We start from the raw sequence: 21,877 nt of genomic DNA on the forward strand, positions 1-21,877 counted from the left end.
TTATTGTCAAGTTCCTGCAGAAATAATTAATAAGGGTCATTAAAGCAAAATGCAGCATATAGTTTCAAAATTATTGTTACTATCTGTACCATATGAAATAGTAATTCTAAACATATACAGACTTGCAAGATGCAGCTAGTGTAGTATTTATCCTTTCCTCCTGCTGCGCGTAGCACTGGGAGGTATGTCTAGTCACTTCTGATGGAGCATGATAATGTGAGAAAAAAGAATGTATACATGTATGTGTGACTGGGTCACCATGCTGTACAGTAGAAAATTGACAGAACACTGTAAACCAGCTATAATGGAAAAAAAAATCATATACAAAAAAAGGATTATCCTTTCCATGTATAGAGATATAAAGGCACAGAGGTTATAAAATATATAAAGCCATGTGGTACAATAATAATCAGGTTGTATATAATATTTCTTGCTTAAAATTCTGGATCACACATCATGAATGATTTAAACAATTTTATTTATTTATTTAGTCTTTTTGCTATTTTCTTTGGGCCGCTCCCTCGGCATATGGAGGTTCCCAGGCTAGGGGTTGAATCGGAGCTGCAGCCACCGACCTACACCAGAGCCACAGCAACACAGGATCCGAGCCGCGTCTGCAACCTACACCACAGCTCACAGCAATGCCGGATTGTTAACCCACTGAGCAAGGGCAGGGACCGAACCCGCAACCTCATGGTTCCTAGTCAGATTCGTTAACCACTGCGCCACGACAGGAACTCCGATTTAAACAATTTTTTTTATTCCTAAAGAAAACTATCTGGGACTCTCATGACAACAAGCTGGTAATACAGAGGAAAGTCTATCAACATTGGTTTTTCCTCTCCCCACCCCCTCCCAGCTTACCTATGGCCAACAGAGCATCTTCAAAGCTACCAGATGTTTCAGATTTAATACTCTGTTCAATATCCTTCTGTGATATCCTTTTGTATTCATCAAACACTACAAACAAGAACAAAATGAAATGATAAATACTAAAAAAGAGCAAGAGGAAACTAAAATTTATGGAGAACTGAATGAGCATCTTTTAAGTAGGCTGCACTGTTTATTCATATTTCAAGAGGAAACTAATTAGCAATGTGGGTGAGAACCAGGAGGCACAGGGCGAGTGGAATGGGCCGTGGAATGGGCCGGAGAAGTAGGAATACCATGAATCTTAGAGGACATCAGGAAAGTCCTTTCCCTTATGTGAGACCCTGTTTTCTCACACATAAAACGGAGATAACATCTGGAGAGACTTGCTTTCTTTTCTCATTGTTCTCATCATTTCCTTAATAAGCAGAATGTGTCGCTTTTGTAATTTTGGCCTTAGCAATCACCTGCATGTTCATCTTCCTTTTCGTTCATCAAAACTAGAGCAATTCCTATTTACTACAGCCAAGACATGGAAGAAACCTAACTGTCCCCTGATAAAGATGAATTGATAAAGAAGATGTGGTATATTTATACAATGGAATATTACTCTGCCATAGAAAGAATGAAATAATGCCATTTGCAGCAACATAGATGGACCTAGAGATTACAAATGAAGTAAGTCAGAGAAGGACAAATATTATGATATCACTTATAAGTGGAATCTAAAAAATGATACAAATGAACTTATTTACATAACAGAAATAATCTCACAGACATAAAAAACAAACTTATGGTTACCAAAGGAGAAAGGTGGGGGAAGGAAAAATTAGGAGTTTGGCATTAGCAAATACAAAATGCTATGTATAAAATAGGAGTTCACCGTTTAGTGCAATCTGACTGCAGTGGCTGAAGTTGCTTTTGGAGGTGTAGGTTTGACCCCTGGCTTGGCACAGTCAGTTAAAGAATCCAGCACTGCCACGTTGCAGTGAGCGTCACAGCTCGGATTCAGTCCCTGGCCTGGGACCGTCTATATGCCGCAGGTACAGCCATTTAAACAAACAAACAAAAAGATAAAAAACAATGTCCTACTCTATACTCAATATCTTGTAATAACCTAAAACACACAACTTAGAATAGATTTACAAGGAGATCCTGCTGAATAGCATTGAGAACTTTGTCTAGATACTCATGTTGCAACAGAAGAAAGGGTGGGGGAAAAAATGTAATTGTAATGCATACATGTAAGGATAACCTGACCCCCTTGCTGTACAGTGGGAAAATAAAAAATTATATATATTAAAAAAAACCTAAAACGGAAAGGAATCTGGAGACGAATATATATATATATATACCTCCTGGTTGCTAATTAGTTTCCTTTTGAAGTATGCCAAAGAATACCCAGAGTGGTCTAGTTAAAACCTGTTCATTCTCTCCATATATATATAATCAATCACTCTGCTGTACACCAGAAACTAACACACCATTGTAAGTAACTATACTTCAATTACAACAAAAACCTTGAGCAAGTCAACCTCTTCAAAATGGAGTCATGTTTGATAACAGCAGGTTGCATCATTTAACAGACTTTAACATAGTTAGAAAATTCCCTCCTTTTTACCAAGTATTTTTGAACGTTATGAACACATTTTCTTCTCCTGCCACCTCCTTCTGGAGCCTTAGAATGGCTTTCTGTTGTTTATCTTCTGAACATTGGCCTTCTTTGGGATGCTACCCCATCTCCCTATTGGAGTGATTCTCACAGAGCTGTCAATCCAGGGACACCCTTGCCCACTAAAACATACCACAGATCTAACAAATTAGTGAGCAGTTCATCCAACCAGGACCCACCAATCTTATCTCCCTGGGAATTTTTAAATCAAGCAGATCATTAGGCAGGCCCAAAGCACTGAGTCATCATTAACCTCAGAGAACCTAAGAATCATCTGGGAAAACTGTTCACCTCCTTGGAGGTCATGCTCAGAAATTCTAAGTCAGCCAGTCTGAAGTAGGGGTTCAAAAATCAGCATTTTATCATTATTATTATTGGCTTTTTAAGGCCGCACCTGTGGCATGAAAGTTCCCAGGTCAAAGCAAAACTGCAGCTGCTGGTCTAAGCCACAGCAACAGGGGATCCAAACCATGTCTGTGATCTACACCACAGCTCACAGCAACACTGGATCCCTAACCTACTGATTGAGGCCAACGATCAAACCTGCATCCTCATGGATGCTAGTCAGATTTGTTAACCACTGAGCCACAACGGGAACTCCAAGAAATAGCATTTTAAATGGAGACCATATATTAAAAAACTCTGCCTTAGAAATAAATCCATGACTTCTTTCTACTGAGGTCCCAAGAACTGCCTTGATTATTATTCTTTGTCAAGCTGTTCAGCTGTCCCTTCAATTCAACGGGCTGCTAGTATTTTGCATTTTCCTTCTTGTCCCATTCTACATTATTTCCTCTTTTCCTAAGTAATTATTCAGTTGTGTATTGCTTGGAATTAAAAAAGCTAATTGACACATTTTCTGAGCCTCAGTCTTCTCCACTATAAAATGGCTGCTTCATTGGGACATTATAAGAAACAATGCTTATAAGATGCTTATCCCTGCACCTAGAAGATAGCAAATTAACAAACTCTTAGTTATTATGAATCCTCATTATTACTGTTGGTGGGTAAGAAGATTATAACATTTTCCTAATTCAGATAATGCTTAAAAGAGTTCTTCCATTGGTTTATACACAGATGTTTTATAACTGCCCAACTATTGACTTGTGCCTGGAAGCAAAAATTGGTATAAATATATTTGCATTAAATCTGGCTTCTCAGGACCTGCAGTTCTTAGAAAATACCACTAGGAAGAGCTGGGCCTTATTAGTAATCAGGCAAAGGGAGGCAAAAAATAAAAATAAATAAAAATAAGGAGCTGAGTCAGAAGCTGGAGCATCTGATGATAGCCTGCGACATTTATTAACTAGAGTAAGCCCCTACTGTCACTGTGGAATATGTGAAATGAATGCAACTTCCAAATGTGCTGTAATTTTAAATTACTTTTTTATGTTTTCAATTTAGCAAACTCATTTTTCTCAAATTTCCCATAAGTTTTGTAAATTATGAGTGATTATATAGGCATGGTGAGTTTATAAAATTAGGATTAAAGCAGAAGGACCTAAAAAGCTTACATAAAAGATGAAATATCTTATTAAACTCTTATTGCTACTTACAAGAAGAAAATAAACCTGAAAACAAATAGTCTGTGATTGTATACTATCTTTTCCCCAAAGAAGTTAAAAGCACATTACAAAGACTAGCATTATCAGAAGCAAATTAGAAACTTTACACACAGGGAATAAACTCTGAACTTATCCACTATTCATCTTCTGCAACATGCCCCCTAAAGAAATCACTTTTATTAGCTTTACAACTTGGATGTTAAATAGGAATAAATGTCAACCAACATTTCTCTTTTACTGCTTGCTGATGTACTGAAGATTTTCTTTTTGTCTTTTTTTTTTTTTGTCTTTTTGCCATTTCTGGGGCTGCTCCCGCGGCATATGGAGGTTCCCAGGCTAGGGGTCGAATCGGAGCTGTAGCCACTGGCCTACACTAGAGCCACAGCAATGCAGGATCCCAGCCACATCCGCAACCTACACCACAGCTCACGGCAACGCCAGATCCTTAACCCGCTGAGCAAGGCCAGGGATCGAACCCGCAACCTCATGGTTCCTAGTCGGATTCGTTAACCACTGAGCCACCACAGGAACTCCCTGAAGATTTTTTTTTTGTATGTAACTAAATTTAAATGGAGCTGCTTTAGAAAATGGACTATGAACTGACTACAAACAGAAATGTCAAACTTCAATGAACACACTACACATTTGCTATTTAGTCATGATTAATCTTTCAGAACGTGGCCCTCATGCACATTGTTGCACTCATAAATTTCTGAGGTAAGACAGCTAAGACAGTTCAGTACAATTAGGTCTTCGTACAAGTAAAGGAAAAAACGCTATCAATTATGGGTAATATAATTCTCACTATCTTTCAAATAGTTTCTTTGGAAAATGAGGCAAGTGCCTTACCATGCAACAAATGATTTCGATTCCGGGAACAGAGCACAGTCAGAAATTTCACCTCATCTGTCCCCCATTTCTTCTCTCCAGCCTCATACAGGTCCTGAAGCCAAACAAAGCACAAGCTTAAAACACAACAGAGAAGGTGCCAGGACATATGCAAATATTTCCAGAACTTCAAAGAGTAGAGTTGGCTTAGTTTTATTTTGTTGGGAGACTTGGCAATGAGTGGAAATGACTCAGAACTTTTCCTTAGGCATACGACTAATGGGTCTCTATGATATCTCCTTGAGAGTCAGGGCAAACAATAGTGGCTCCTGCTATGCAGACTACATAGTTATGTCTTAAGAGCCAAAAGGAATGACTTGGGCTGTCCTACAAAGTGGCCACTAACCACATGCAACTATTTACATTTTAATTAATTAGGAGTTCTTGTGGCTCAGTGATAATGAACCCCACTAGTAGCCATGAAGATGTGAGTTCGATTCCTGGCCCCGCTCAGTGGGTTAGGAATCCAGCATTGCCATGAGCTGCGGTATGCGTCACAGACATGGCTCAGATCAGACATTGCTATGGCTGTGGCATAGGCTGGCAGCTACAGCTCTGATTCAACTCCTAGCCTGGGGACTTCCATATACCTCGGGTGTGGTCCTAAAAAATTTTTTTTTAAATTTTTTAAATTTTTTATTATTATTATTGCTTTTTAGGGCCGTACCTGAGGCATTTGGAGGTTCCCAGGCTAGGGGTCCAATTGGAGCTACAGCTGCCGGCCTACACCACAGCCACAGCTACACGAGATCCAACCCGTATCTTTGACCTAGACCACAGCTCACGGCAACGCCGGATCCTTAACCCACTGAGTGAGGCCAGGGATCAAACCCACTACCTCATGGTTCCTAGTTGGCTTCATTTCTGCTGCACATCGACAGGAACTCCTAAATTCTCAATTAATTAAAATTAAATAAAATTTAAAATTCAACTCCTCAGTCATATTAGCCATATTCCAAGTGCTCAGTGGCCACATGTGGCTAGTAGCTACTCATACCAGACACTGCTCATGGCAACAGGATGGCGATGGCGTTTGAGCTGTGGTGTAGGTCGCAGACGCAGGTCGGATCCCAAGTTGCCGTGGCTCTGGCATAGGCCGGCAGCAACAGCTCCGATTAGACCCCTAGCCTGGGAACCTCCATATGCAGAAGGTGCGGCCCTAGAAAAGACAAAACCAAACCAAACCAAACAGGAGTTCTTTTGTGGCGCAGCAGGTTAAGGATCAGCATTGTCACTGCAGTGGCTTGGGTCACTGCTATAGTGCTGGTTTTGTTCCCTGGCCTGGGAACCTCTACATGCTGTGGGCATGGTCAAAAAATTTTTTAAAAATTATAAAAACCAAATAAGCAGAAAATAACAAGTCTTGATGAGAATATAGAGAAACTGGAACCCTTGTGCTATGCTGGTGACAACATGAAATGATACAGCTACTGTAGGAAATAGTATGGGTGACGTCTTCGTGGCTCCTATTTGACCCCTAGCCTGGGAACCTCCATATGCCGTGAGTGTGGGCCTTAAAAAAAAAAAAAAAAATTAAATCTATTTGGAATTTATTATGAGGTCAGGTGAACGCAGGATCTAACTTTACTGCTTTCCAGATGGTTAGTCAACTGCCCCAACTCCACCAAGTAATCTGTCTTCTTCACTAACTTGAAATGCTCCCTGTATATTCTCTACCTGTATATTCTTAGTTTTGCTCTTAGACTTTTTTCTTTTTTGAGCTGCACCTGCAGTATATGGAAGTTCCCAGGCTAGGGGTTGAATAGGAGCTGCAGCCGCCTGCCTACACCACAGCCACAGCAATACCAGATCCAAGTTGCATCCTCAACCTGTGCCCCAACTCGAAGAGACACCAGATTCTTATCCCACTGAGTCAGGCCAGGGATCAAACCCACATCTTAATGGATACTAGTCAGATTCTTAACCCACTGGGCCACAGCAGGAACTCCTCTAGCCCTCTGTTTATCTCTGCTTGCCCTTCATCCAGCTCCATTTGCAGCTCCATTATTTTCTTTTTCTTTTTTTTCCCCATTATTTTCTAATTGCATCTCTTCTTGTGTGTGGCTCTTGTTGAATTAAAATCCATCATTCCCTCATCTGTTTCAGGATCCACAGCAATCTGAACCCTGTTTCCTCCTTACAGTGTGCCCAGCTTTGCCTCCCTCTGTGCCTCAGTTTGTTAACAGGCCAGAGAGTGAGTTGGGGTGGGCTGATCTTCATGCTCTTTCTTCCTGAAATGATGAATAGCTATCTAGTCCTAGTTTTGCCCCCAGAACAAGGGAAAGTGGATTCTTCTTAGAGCTCCTCACTTTTCATTTGAATGGATTTCAAGCAAGAGGACTTGCTGCTAGTCCAGTGGGAGCAGCTGAGCCAGAGCTCTTGTCTTTTCTCTGAGGAGTTTTCCCATTTGCAGGAAGCCACTGTGCCTGCTTCCAGCGGGGGTATATGCATGTGTGCTTGTGTGTGTGTGTGTGTTTGTGTGTGCGCACGCGCTTCCTTTCTGTGGCAGGAATGGCCGTCCCACATCCTTGGCCCAGCTTTGCTGCCCATCTGGTGTTTTAATGGCCCTCCTCCATAGTTTCCAGTGTTGATGTAGATTTTCTCTTTGCTCTACTTCCTGGTTTCTTTGTTTTTCAGAAGGGAATCAAATATGTGCCATCTTAGAACAAAAGCTTCGAAGGGCATCTTTAATGTCGTTTTAATATATTATGAATTTCTTTTTAAAGCAGGAATTCTGAACACTAACCTATTATTTCCTTGAATGCAATCTTCACCCCAAGAATAGATAAAATTGGACTTGTAGATAATAGCTTCTTTATATTTCAAATGTTCTACATTTTGTAATAAATTACTACCTAATTCCACTTGTCCTGATAATTCTTCTCATCTCAAACTCATTTAGTTTCCTATATCAAAATCCAGCCTCCATACCCAAAATCTATAAATGTCCCTCAACACTGACACAAGTTAAAGAGCAAAGGTTGAACAGATTTTTCTATTGTCTTATCTTGGAAGAGCTGAAACCAGAGCTGGAAGTTGTTCTCAAATCTTTTGCCTCTTTGTGAGCCTTGGAGGATCCAGAAAAAGCCGCTCCTGAATTCTACTCCTGCCCACCCCCCACATACCCCCACTGCCCAAATTTGTTTGGAAGCACCTTTTCACCTGGTCACTTTCAAGGAGAACTGTGCTGCTTGAAAAACCCCTAAATACTTATTTGTTGAATTGCACGGTTTCTGTTTTGTTTTTTAAAAATTTAAGTATAAGTGACATATAATATTAGGCTAGTTTCAGGTGTAAAACATGATTTGATATTTGTATATATTGTGAATGATCACCATGAGTCTACTTACCATCTATCACCATACATAGTTGCAAAATTTTTTTTCTTTTTTGGCTGCCCCATGGCATATGGAATTCCTGGGCCAGGGATCAGATTTGAGCCACAGCTGCAACCTGCTGCAGTTGTGAGCCATTCTATGATGAGGAGTGGTTTTTTTAAAAAACTTTTTTTGTAGGGCCCCTCCTTCGGCATATGGAAGTTTCCAGGCTAGGGGTCAACACCAGATTGGAGCCACATCTGTGACCTATGCCACAGCTCATAGCAATGTTGGGTCCTTAACCCACTGAGTGAGGCCAGGGATCGAACTTGCATCCTCATGGATACTAGTAAGGTTCATTCCACTGAGCCGCAATGGGAACTCCTAGGACTTTTAAGATCTATTCTCTTTGGGGAGTTCCCACTGTGGCACAGTGGGTTAAGGATCGAACTGAGGTGGAAGTACAGGTTCAATCCCCAACCCAGTGTAGTGGGTTAAAGGATCCAGTGTTGCAGCAGCTATGGCATGGGATGTAACTGTGGCTCAGATTTAATCACTGGCCCAAGAACTTCCATATGCCATGGGTGCAGCCATTTAAAAAAAAAAAATTTATTCCCTTTGGAACTTTCAAATATGCAATGCAGTATTATTAACTGTAGTCCCCATGCTATGAATTACATCCTTATGACTTATTTTATAACAAAGTCTGTACCTTTTGACCCCCCTTTATCCATTTTGCCCACCCCATCCCTGCTTCTGGCACCCACCAGTCTGTTCTCTATATCTATGAGCTTGGGTTTTTTTGGTTGTTGTTTGTTTAGATTTCACATCTAAGGGAGATTATACAGGTATTTGTCTTTCTCTTTCTGACTTATCTTACTTAGCATAATGCCCTTAAGGTTCATCCATGTAGTTGTAAATGTTAAGATTTTATTCTTTTTTATGGCTGGATAGTATTATTCTACTGTATATATATATTACAATTTCTTTATCCATTCATCTATTGATGGGCACTAGGCTGCTTCCATATCTTGGCTATTGTAAATACTACCATGAATAAGGGGGTGCATGTATCTTCTTGAGTTTGTGTTTTCCTATTTTGTGTGGGCGGGGGATACCAGAAGTAAAATTGCTGGATTACGAGGTAATTCGAGTTAGCGTTTCCATATTTTGTGTGTGGGGAGGGAATACCAGAAGTAAAAATTTATTTAAAAAATAGTATTTTTTATTTTACTTAGGAAACTCCCTACTGTTTTCCACAGTGGCTGCACCTATTTACATTTCTACCAACAGTGCATAAGGGCTCTTTTTTTGTCACATCCTCACAACACTTGTTATTTGTTGTCTTTTTGATGACAACCATACTGAAAGGTACAAGATCATATCTCATTGTGGTTTTGATTTGCATTTCCCTGACAATTAGTGATGTTGAGCATCTTTTCATGTGCTTGTTTGCCATCTGTATGTCTTCAGAAAAATGTGTACTCATATCTTCTGCCCATTTAAAAATCAGATTTTTTTTTTTTGCTGTTGAGTTGTGTGAGTTCTTTATAAAATACCAAATATCTGATAAAATATCAGATTTTAACCCTTTATCGGTTATGTGATTTGTAAATATTTTCTCCCATTCAGTAGGCTGCCTTTTCATTTTGTTGATGGTTTCTTTTGCTGTGGAGAAGCTTTTTAGTTTGTCCAATTTATTTATTTTTGCTTTTGTTGATTTTGCTTTTAGTGTTAGATTTAAAAAATCATTGCTAAGGAGTTCCTGTCGTGGTGCAGTGGTTAACGAATCCGACTAGGAACCATGAGGTTGGGGGTTCGATCCCTGGCCTTGCTCAGTGGGTTAAGGATCTGGCGTTGCCATGAGCTGTGGTGTAGGTTGCAGATGCGGCTCGGGTCCCGAGTTGCTATGGCTCTGGCGTAGGCTGGTGTCTACAGCTCCAATTAGACCCCTAGCCTGGGAATCTCCATATGCCGCGAGTGCAGCCCTGGAAAAAGACCAAAAAAAAAAAAGCACAAAGCCAATGGCAGAGTTATTCCTGAAATAATGCCACCTTGTAAACCCACCAAAAAAGTGACAGTAGATACATTATTTCAGGAATAACTCTTCCTTTAAATTCGGGATTCACCTGGGCTATGGAGGTTCCTACTAATATGCCCCAAAATGCTGTCCTTGAGGTAGCTGAAATTCATTTAAACACTGGAGATTTACAGTGTTTTTAAAACTTTCTTCTTCCTCAAACCTTCTGGATTGAAGGCAACTTCCTATATCTCCTATAGGGGATGGACTTCCCTGAGCCCTCAGAATTCTTAGGACCCATATACTCCTCTCCCTTCTGGTAAAAGCAAAAGGTTTTTTCTCCACAGGATCTCTAGTGGTTCATAACTCACATACTGAAAGGGACCAATTTCTCTCTAAAGTTAAATATTGGCTTAGAGTACAGAGTTTAGATCCAAAATGCCTAGGTTCAAACCCCAATTCTGCCATGTATTATCTGTGGGAACTTGAGCAAGGTACTTGACTTCTCTGAACCTCAGTTTCCTTGTCCATAATGTGGGGATAGCAATACTTACTTCATAGGGTTATTGCAAGGATTCAATGACAGAATTCATGTAAAGAGCTTAGAATAGTGTTTGGTGCCTGCTAAGGACCAATTTTTCAGTAGCTATTATTATGAGTGCTATCTGGCCACAGTAAATAGACCAGAGGTTGGTGCCAGGTCAGCCATCAGTGGGCTGGGTGCCAGGAAAACAACTGCCTCTTGGGGGTTGGTATTAGTTTTACCCAACAGGGTACTTGCTGGGCCATAGGTGACCCTCACATAGGTTGAGGTAAATGTTCTCTTTGGGGAAGTAAAAATGTGAGGTGAACAAAGTAAAGGCAGGTCCCTTTTCTTCCAAGTGATTCAGAAGATACTCCATGGCCCAGTGGGACAGCCACCACAGTCCCAATGGCAGGAAATTTGGAACACAGCCATGGTTATATAACGGTGCCCCATGCTATCCCCAAGCCCCAGGTATCTCTGCATGAAACTTCTGCTATTAAAGGTCATCCGTGGGAATCTTTTTTCATAACACATTCCAGCCTGGTCCGCATACACTGAACTGTAAGAAAGTGTCCACCAGTTCAGGTCTGCCTTAATGGCAAAAGAGAAGAAAGAAGCTGCAGTTCTACTAACCTGGGCATCCTGTCTCACGAGAGCATCATCCAGATAATTTCCTTCATCTCTGCCACCCTGAGGATGAGGGGGGAAAAAAAACAAAGAGACTGAGAGAGGATCCTCAAAGATTTGGGGGCTGTGATAAGACAGAACATCTGGGAACCCAAGGACAAGGGAATTAGACAAAGGGGTCATGACTCCAGCCTAGGAAGAGAGGACAGATGTCCTCGAATGTGCTTAGGTTATTCCCATGGCTCTGATCGGACCCAGCCAGAGGGCAAGCCCAGTGTGGCTCCCTGATGTTGCCTGGGTGTCTCTGCCAGTTGAAGGGGCAGGAGGTAGCTTCTCCCTCCCTGACTATCCCTTCCTCTTCCTCACCTCCGCCTACACCCATGTCTCCCCAGCTGACTTATGCCTTCCTACCCAGCAAGTCTACCCTGATCAATTCTGCCAAATGAGGGAGGGGAAGAGAGGAGAATCAAGAGACCCTGGGACCAATGGTGGGGCTTGCAGAGCACCTGAAAGTGCCCCGTTCCTTACCAGTACCAGTACTGGGAGGGCAGGGTTCAAGCCAGGGAAGGATGCCAAAGAGCGGCAAAAGGGGCTACATTCAGCCAGCCTGTAAGACTCTATTATTGTTATGCTGCCCAATACGCTGTGGTCTAGGCATGCTTCAGCAGTGGTAAAATTGGAAGGAAAAGAAAAAGTGAGTAGGAAATGAGAAACGCAGGCCAGGAGTTCCTATCATGGCTCAGTGGAAAGGAATCTGACTAGTATCCACGACAACGATGCAGGTTCAGTCCCTGGCCTTGCATGTGGGTTAAGGATCCGGTGTTGCCATGAGCTGTGGTATATAAGTTGCAGACACAGCTTGGATCTGGTGTTTCTGTGGCTGTGGTTTAGGCCAGCAGCTACAGCTCAGATTCGACTCCTAGCCTGGGAACCTCCATATGTCATGAGTGTGGGCCTAAAAAGACAAAAATAAAAAATAAAGAAAAGCAGACCAGCATTATTAAGTAAATAGCAGAGACAGAGGGAAATGGGAGTCAGAGGTGGGCTTCTGCTTTGGTTGTTGGAAGGATAGCAACGATATTAATAGAAAAAGACAAGGCAGGAAGAAGAGCTAGTTTGGAGGGAAAATGAGCTCAGGTTTTAGTTGGAGGATTGATTTGAGGCAATGGCAGAATATACAGAAGGAAACATCTAAAAAGCAGTGAGAAATGAGTCTCTTACTCGGGAAAGAGGTCAGGGATAAGGATGAAATTGTGGAGTTGTGTGAGACACCTTGCAAATCCTTCTCTTTTCTGACACCCCTGCTCCCACACTAGCCCAGTCCCACTTTTTTCTCATCAGGAATACTGAGGTACCTCCCGCCTGGGCTCCCCGCCTCCACTCAAAGCCAAACCTTCAGAGGCTCCCCATTGCTCTCCAAATAAAGTGTAAAGTCTTCCCAACATAGGATCCTGGTTCCTCTTTCCACCCTGCTCCTAGAATTACCAGCCTGACCGCCCAGCCCAATGGATCCCTGAACACACCCAGTGTTTCCTGCCTCCTTGATTGATGTTCTTCCCACCTGGAAGGTACCTACCCACACCCCTGCCTCGTGAAATCCTAGCAACCCTCAGAGTCCTCTCTCACTCAGCACCTCTGCCATGAAGCCTTTTCATTGATCCCACAACCAAGATCTCTCCTTGAACCTTCCTTTTACTCTGTGCCTCTTTTTTGACACTTCCTTTCATGCCTTTGTTACAGCAACCTCTGGACCTGCTATCCCCTCTTTAGGCAATATAAACTCTTAAAGCCCAGGACTGCCTCTTCATCATGTTCCTAACTTTCAGTGCACCGAGGAATGATTAAGAGGACCTGGCAGGTACTGGGTACTTGTACATACAACTGAGAACAAATGGGCAGACATGAGTCTTTAAAGGAGAGAAGATAAAATGACAGGGAGGCCCCCCCAAAAAACCCACAGGGGAAAAGTCACAGTCGGGAGACTGAAAGGATAAAACAGGCTGGAAAAGAGGATAGAGAGTAAGCATCTTAATGAAACCCGATCCCGCCAAAAGCAGCCAATGGAGGGAGCAACTCACAGCGGACAGAGACACCAGCACCCGCTGGAACATGAACGACGTGTCAGAGCGAATGTCATCTTCAAGGCTCCGCCCATATTCTGGCAAGAGAACGCAATCAGCCACATCAGAATAAAGGATCCTGCCCGACCCTGGGCCACACCCCAGAGCTTTCCATCCTCCCCAAACCAGCTTGTTTCTTAAAGTGGCTTGTCATGAGGTTTTTGAGCCCACATACAGTTTTCCAAACAGTCAACTTTGGTAAAATGGTCAAGGTAGGTTTAGCTTGTCCTTAGAGGGGAAGTGAGATGCTCCTGCTCCTTAAATTGGGGGATCAATAAAGTGGGGCTGTGATCCCCACTCAGTGCTTCCTTCTGTCCTGACTGTGGTTTGCAGTAATGTGGAGAACCAGTTGAGCAGCATGTGGAAAGGCAGACAGAGCAGTTTCTGAAGCTGTGTTTGGGGACGGAGGAGGCTGTCCAGGGGAGGAAGACTCGTATTGGGCGGATGTGGGGACCCAGCACTAGAACCAGACTCCCAAGGTGAGAATCTCCTGCTCTGGACACTTGCCAAAAACTCGTAATATTTTGTTTTCTTTCTACCAAAGTGCACATGCTTATTACAGAAAACTTAGGAAAAAAGAAATAAGTAAAATGAAGGGAGAAAACCAAACCAAACCAACCAACCAAACAAAAAAAACCTCACCATAATCTAATCCCGCAGAAATAATAATCATTAACATTTTGGTAAATATCCTTCCTCGTTTCACACCTATTATTTTTCTCTTCTTTAAAACTGGGACCACAGCATACCATTCTCTGATTTGTCATTTTCACCCATTCCTACACCATAACCATTTAATGTAATTTAATATCCTTCAGTGTACTTTGTTCTCTTATATGTATTTGTCTTTTTAGGGGCTCACACAAGGCATATGGAAGTTCCCGGGCTATGGGTCAAAGTAGAGCTACAGCCGCCAGCCTATGCCACAGCCACAGCAGTGCAGGATCCAAGCTGCATCTGCCACCTACACCACAGCTCATAGCAACGTTAGATCCTTAACCCACTGAGTGAAGCAAGGGATTGAACCCATGTCCTTCATGGATACTAGTCGGGTTCGTTACCGCTGAGCCACAACAGGAACTCCTTAGTGTAAGTTTTGACCACTATGTAATAGCCCATTGCGGGCATGTACCAGATTTTGTTCAGCCAATCTACTACTATTGGACATTCTAAGCTAATAGAAATAGTAATGAATAAACACTGTGGGATCTAAATCTTTTTGCATTTTTAAATTATATTCTTAGGCCAAAAGGCATGTATCTTTTAAAGATTCCTCATATGTATTATCTGCTGGAGATTTTTAAGAGGGGAGTAAATGGCTATCACTGTGAGGTAGCTAAGATGTTGGGCAAGACTGCTCCTGCAGGCCATTCCTGGAGGGCTAGGATGCAATGGTGCTACCAGTTCTGAACAAACACCTTTGATTCTCTGCTTGATCCTAAGGAAAGCTTTCCAGCTTTCAGGGTAATAAAAAATTTTGCTGGGTAGCCTAAGGTGAGTGGCAGATGCACCTGAGAAGTCTTGAAAAGCCAACAGACTTTTTTTTTTTTTTTTTTGCTTTTTAGGGCTATACTTGTAGCATATGGAGGTTCCCAGGCTAGGGGTTGAATTGGAGCTACAGCTGCCGGCCTACACCACAGGGACAGCCACGCCAGGTCCAAGCCGAGTCTGCAACCTACACCACAGCTCACGGCAACACCAGATCCCTAACCCACTGAGCAAGGCCAGGGATCGAACTTTCAACTTCATGATTCCTAGTTGGATTCGTTTCCGCTGCACCATGACAGGAACTCCCTCCAACAGACATGTATCTTGATGGGGATCTGCTGAGGGCAGAGCCTGGTCCTGAGGGTCCCTCAGGGTCAGTGTTTCTATGAGGAGAGTCTGATTCTGGGTAACCACCTGCTGCTAGTTTAGTTCTCAGGGAGGCCTTGGCCAGGGCCACTGAGGATGCTACATACGCAGCTGATAGGTCTGGTTTATGCGCCGAATCTCCTCGGGTGTCCGGGAAGCCAGGATCTCAATCAGGCAGCCCTCATCCGTGCCAGCTCCCTAAACACAAATCCCAGAGTAGAGGGTATTATAAATCAGTCTACCAAACTGAGTTCCAGACACAGGAGAAATACAACCAAGAATCCACAGAGAATAAAGTCAACTCACCAAATTCCACCAACAGGATTTGCTCCTTTTTAGTTGTCCTATCCACATTCCAACATATTTACCATTATCGTTATTAGCACTAATATTTATGGGCTGTTTCTAGGAGTTGGTTATTATGCCAGGTTAGGGACGGTCTCTGCTCTCTGGGGGTTTAGCCTTTCCTTGACCTCCCTGTACTTCTCCTTTGAAGGGCTGAATCTTCTGGCAAAGGCTGTTCCCTCTTTGTTTTCCCAGAGCCTAGCCCAGAACCTTCCCCAGGGCTGAGGATTTATTGACATGGAGGAGGAGGGTAATTGTATTGGAATTTCATACTTGTCATTAAAAATCAGGAGATCCTGGCATAGGGCATAGTGGATCCAGCATCTAGGGAGGATGAAAACCCTTTTTTCTGCCAGTTCTAAGCTTACAGCAGACCCAGAGGTGTCAGTCATACCTCGAAGTAGCTAATACTATAAGAAAGTTTCTGGAGTTGCACCAAAAGCACAAGCATAATCACTCCCCAGCAAGCCATGGGAAAGAGTAAATTATTCCTTAATTTGGGGGGCTACAACTTTTTTTTTTGGCCACCCCGAGGCATATGGAGTTCCCAGGCCAGGGATCAGATCTGAGCCACAGTCACGACCCAAGCTGCAGCTGCAGCAATGCAGATCCTCAATCTACTGTGCCAGGCAGGGCACTGAACCTGAATTCCAGTGCTAAGATACTGGTCATCCTGTTGCGCCACAGCAGGAACTCCAACGGGGGCAACAACTTTTAAATTACAATTGCTGTAGGAGTTCCCTGGTGGCTGAGAGGATTAAGGATCTGACATTGTCACTGTTGTGGCCTAGGTCACTGCTGTGGCTAGGGTTCGATCCCTCGCCTGGGAATTTCTGCAAGCAATGAGTGTGGCCAAAAAAAGCACACCTGCTATAATGCAATGTCATGTTTTCAAGTTGTCATAAATGAAGGGGAATCTTTCCCCTATGCCTACTCCTCCTCCTCATCTCAGAAGGCCTCTGTCACAGTTTCTTGAGAAAGTGTGTCTGTGGTCAGCATTTTCACTAACGCCATGGAGAGTTGGAGGGGAGGAGCACGAACCTTCATGGCTCTTCGCAGCTCCTGCACGTCGTACAGCACAGTGGGTGTCATCATCCCCAAGATCACCTGTTCAAAGTTGCCACTCAGTTCCGACTTCAGGTCATCCAGCAGGTCCTGGGATGAAAGAAAACGCTCTGCTGAATTGTTACAGTAACTGAAACCAGTGGTCCAGGGACATCTGGGGTCTCTGAGGCCCTTTCAGGGGGCCTGTGTGCTCAAATCCATCTTTTTTTTTTTTGTCTTTTTGCCTTTTCTAGGGCCACACTCGAGGCCTATGGAGGTTCCCAGGCTAGGGGTCCAATCGGAGTTATAGCCACTGGCCTACACCAGAGCCACAGCAACACAGGATCCGAGCCGTGTCTGCAACCTACACCACAGCTCACGGCAACGCCGGATCGTTAACCCACTGAGCAAGGCCAGGGATCGAACCTGCAACCTCATGGTTCCTAGTCAGATTCGTTAACCACTGAGCCACAACAGGAACTCCGTCGAATCCATCTTGATAATGACAGTAAGATATTGGGATCTGACTTTACACTGTCAGCCTCTCAACAGTACAGTGCAGTTTTCCAAAGGCTACTTGACACGTCTGCAAACCTACAATTATGTGAAAGGCTATAAAAATACTCTTCCCTTTAGTCAATCTCCAAAATATATAAATATCTCATACAGCCTTCTATCAAAAAAACAAACAACCCAAATGATTAGAGGATCTAAACAGACATTTCTCCGAAGAATACAGATAGATGGACAAAAAGCACATGAAAATATGCACAGCATCACTAATTATTAGACAGATGCAAATCAAAACTACAATGAGATACCACCTCACATCAGTCAGAATGGCCATCATCAAAAAACAATCTACAAATAGAGAGTTCCCATTGTGGCTCCGTGGGTTAAGAACCCAACATAGTGTCCATGAGGATGCAGGTTCCATTCCTGGTCTTGCTCAGTGGGTTAAGGATATGGCATTGCTGCAAGCTGCTGCCTAGGTCACAGATGTGCTTTGGATCTGGTTGGTGGCTGTGGCATAGAGCTGCAGCTATAGTTCTGATTCAACCCCTAGCCTGGGAACACCCATATGCTCCAGGTGTGGCTGTAAAAAAAAAAAAGAAAAAAAAATCTACAAACAATAAATGCTAGAGAGGGTGTAGAAAAAAGAAACCCTCCTACACTGTTGGTATGAATGTAAGCTGGTGCAACCACTATGGAGAACAATGTGGAGACTTCTCAAAAAACCAAATAAAGGGAGTTCTCATCGTGGCTCAGCAGAAACGAATCTGACTAGCATCCATGAGGGTGCAGGTTCAATCCCTGGCCTTGTTCAGTGGGTTAAGGATTCCATGCTGCCATGAGCTGTGGTGCAGGCCAGCAGCTCTGATTCCACCCCCAGCTTGGGAACCTCCATATGCTGCAGGTGCAGCCCTAAAAAGATCAAAAACAAACAAACAAACAAAAAAACAAAACCCACCAAAAAACCCAAATATAGTACTACCATATGATCCAGCGATCCCACATCTGGGCATGTATCTGGAGAAAACCATAATTAGAAAAGACACATGTACCCTAATATTCATCACAGCACTATTCATGGAGACAACCTATATGTCCATTGACCGGATTGGATAAAGAAGATGTGCTCAAGGCAACAGAAATAAAAGCAAAAACAAACCAATGGGAACTATTCAAACTGACAAGTTTGTGCACAGCAAAGGATACCATGAAAAAAAAAAAAAAAAGACAACCTATGGAATGAGAGAAAATAGTTTCAAACTATGAAACTGACAAGGGCTTAATCTCTAAAATATGCAAACAACTCATACAACCCAACAGCAAAAAAACCCAACAACCCAAATGAAAAATATGCAAAAGACCTGAATAGACATTTCTCCAAAGAAGATATACAGATGGCCAACAGGCACATGAAAAAATGCTCTACATTACTGATTATTAGAGAAATGCAAATCAAAACTACTATGAGGTACCACCTCATATCTGTCGGAATGGCCATCATTAACAAGTCAACAAAAAACAAATGCTGGAAAGGGATGAATATCAATTTACAAAAACAAAAGTGTCCTCAATACTTTGAGTATAAAGGAGTCCCTAGATGAATGTGCCTGCTCACTTAACAACATACCCTGAATAGGAGTTCCTGCCATGGCTCAGTGGTAATGAACCCAACTAGGATTCTGACACAGTTTCGATCCCTGGCTTCACTCAGTGGGTTAAGGACCCAGCATTGCTGTGAGCTGCAATGTAGGTTAATTGATATTCATCCCCTTCCCCTCTAAGAGGGTGTGGAGAAAAGGGAACCCTCCTACACTGTTGGTGAGAATGTAAATTGGTACAACCACTGTGGAAAACAGTATGAAGGTACCTCATAAAACTAAATACAGAACTACCATATGACCTAAATCCCACTCTTGTGCATATATCCAGACAAAACTTTTATTGAAAAAGATACATGCACCTGTATGTTCACTGCAGCACTATTCACAATAGCCAAGACATAGAAACAACCTAGATGTCCATCAACGGACAAATGGATAGAGAAGATGTGGTACAGATACACAATGGAATACTACTGAGCCTTAAAAAAGAGTGAAATAATGTCATTTGCAGTAACATGAGTAGGCCTAGAGACAGTCATACTAAGCAAAGTCAGACAGAGAAAGACAAATACCATATGAGATCACTTATATGTGAAATCTAAAAAAAAAAAATGATACAGATGAACTCATTTATAAAACAGAAACAGACTCATAGACTTTGAAAACAATCTTATGGTTACCAAAGGGGAAAAGTGGGGGGGGGAGGGTAAATTAGGAGTTTTGAGATTAACATATACATGCTGTTATATACAAAATAGATAATCAACAAGCACCTATCATGTATCACAGGGAACTCTACTCAATATTCTGTATTAATCTATATGGGAAAGGAATCTGAAAAAAGAATAGGTATGTATTTGACTGCATCACTTTGCTGGGCACCTGAAACTAACATATCCTGGTAAATCAACTATACTCCAATATAATATAAAAATTTAAAAAACAGTAAAAAACACGAAATAAGGTGGAGGAACTAAGTTTAAATAGATCAATAATCATGATACACATGAAGAGAATAAACTCTTTATTAAAAGAAAACAACACCACCACCACCTTTAAACAAGGCAAAGAATCCATCTTTTAAAAACAAAGCGCCAGAGTTCCCATCGTGGCTCAGTGGTAACAAACCCAACTAGTATCCATGAGGATGTGGGTTTGATCCCTGGCTTCGCTCAATGGGTTAAGGATCCAGCATTGCTGCAAGCTACAGCTTAGGTCGCAGATGTACTTGGATCCAGTGTTGCTGTGTAGGCTGTGGCTGCAGCTCCAATTCAACCTCTAACCTGGGAACTTCCATGTGTCGTGGGAGTGGCCCTAAAAAAAGACAAAAAAAAAAACCCAAAAAAACACCAAGAAGGGAAGGGCCCCGCTTCCCTGTTGCCTGACAGGTTCCTTGTCAATCACGCAGAGCCCAGGAGATGGTGCCTACCCTGCCGATGGTGCTCTTGTAGGCTGTCCTGATTTCCTGGCGCTGGGCGGTGCTGCGGTAGGCGAGGACGCTGATGATGGCATCTTCATCTGTGCCTGGAGAGGAGGGAGATGGTGAACGGGATTTGAGAGAAGGATGTGAAAGTGAGTTCCTCTGTGGACACTGGTCTAACCCAAATACTCGTAGAGAGCTTTCCAAGAAGTTCTCTCTCTCTCTTTTTTTTTTTTTTTTGTCTTTTTAGGGCTGCACCCAGTGTATATGGAGGTTCCCAGGCTAGGGGTCAAATGGGAGCTGTAGCCACCGGCCTACACCACAGCCACAGCACCACCAGATCCGTGCTGCATCTCTGATCTTTACCACAGCTCATGGCAATGTGGATCCTTAACCCAGAGTGTGGCCAGGGATCAAACCCATGTCATCATGGATGCTAGTTGGGTTTGTTAACCACTGAGCTATGATGGGAACTCCTAGAGCTTTCCGAGCAGTTCTTGTTCAGAGGGTCTGTCTTTGGCGGGGGTGGGGGGGGTGTGCAGGACAGGAGGCAGAAAACAGACAATAGATTTGAGTCTCATTAGCTATTTCTCCTTTCATTAGCTATTTACCACTCAACAAAATAGTTAACTTCTCTGAGAGTTAGTTTTGTGCGAAGTAACATAATGTCTTTTCTATCAAAGGAAATCTTGGTTACTCCATTTTGCTCAGGTTTCAGCTGAAACACTCCCTGTGACACCCACCTCTCCTCTTTACCTTTTCTCCCAGCAACAGTTTGTTACAATTAGCCAACCGGGAAGAATGTGCACCCTGACCTGACCAATGGGAAGGAGACAGGAACATCACCTGCCTTAGGGATAAAAAGGGAGGGCTTTTTCTTCCCTGCACTTGCTTGAGTACCCATGTCCTTCTGCTGAAGTAAAGAGCCTTGTCGAGATCTCCCCATGTTCATGTGACTCATTTTCCAACACTGAAGATCGGAGCCATTCTCCAACAGTTTCCTTATCTATAAATGTGAGTAGTCACAATACTTTTCCTGGCAGGGCTGCTGCAAGTGCTCAATAAAACGATTCAATGAGTTGCTGAGCACAATGCCTGGTGCTTTCTAAACATCCAGTAAATGTTGACTGGGATCATGCTTTTCCCCTCCTCCGGGATTCTTATCAGAGTCTTTGGATCGCCTAGATTCATCTTCCACGTTCCTTCCTTTTCTCTCCTCGTTTTTCACTCTTTATCATCTCCTGTAAGTTTTGGAACAGTTCAAACTCAGCTTTTAATTCACAGATTGGGCACTTTACAAGGTTTAAATTGGCTTCTTGCTGCATCCACTGCGTTTCACGGTTTGTAACTGTGTTTTTTCATTTCTAAGCTCTCTTTCCTGATCTCTGATCAGAGAACTTTTTATAACTGCCCATGGATTCCCACGATGCAATATCCTTCCAAAATCTTTCACTACAAATTACAAAGCAAGAAGGTCCTAAATTTGGTTTGCCTG

General features: G+C 42.7%; 1 protein-coding gene across 3 annotated transcripts in view; it reads right to left on the reverse strand.

Annotated features, from left to right (window-relative positions):
- The window catches only part of ANXA4 (annexin A4), a 69,388-nt gene that overhangs the window by 6,217 nt on the left and 41,294 nt on the right, over positions 1–21,877 (reverse strand). For all 3 annotated transcript variants that reach the window (XM_047781866.1, XM_047781867.1, XM_047781865.1), the window contains 7 exons: positions 20,392–20,486; positions 16,846–16,959; positions 15,567–15,657; positions 13,564–13,643; positions 11,492–11,548; positions 4,957–5,050; positions 865–960 (listed from right to left, as the gene is read on the reverse strand). In XM_047781866.1, coding sequence (XP_047637822.1) covers positions 865–960; positions 4,957–5,050; positions 11,492–11,548; positions 13,564–13,643; positions 15,567–15,657; positions 16,846–16,959; positions 20,392–20,486 — 627 coding nt within the window. The remainder of the gene's footprint in view (positions 1–864; positions 961–4,956; positions 5,051–11,491; positions 11,549–13,563; positions 13,644–15,566; positions 15,658–16,845; positions 16,960–20,391; positions 20,487–21,877) is intronic.

The sequence above is a fragment of the Phacochoerus africanus genome, chromosome 5 (assembly GCF_016906955.1).
Source record: "Phacochoerus africanus isolate WHEZ1 chromosome 5, ROS_Pafr_v1, whole genome shotgun sequence".
Taxonomy (NCBI): Eukaryota; Metazoa; Chordata; class Mammalia; order Artiodactyla; family Suidae; genus Phacochoerus; species Phacochoerus africanus.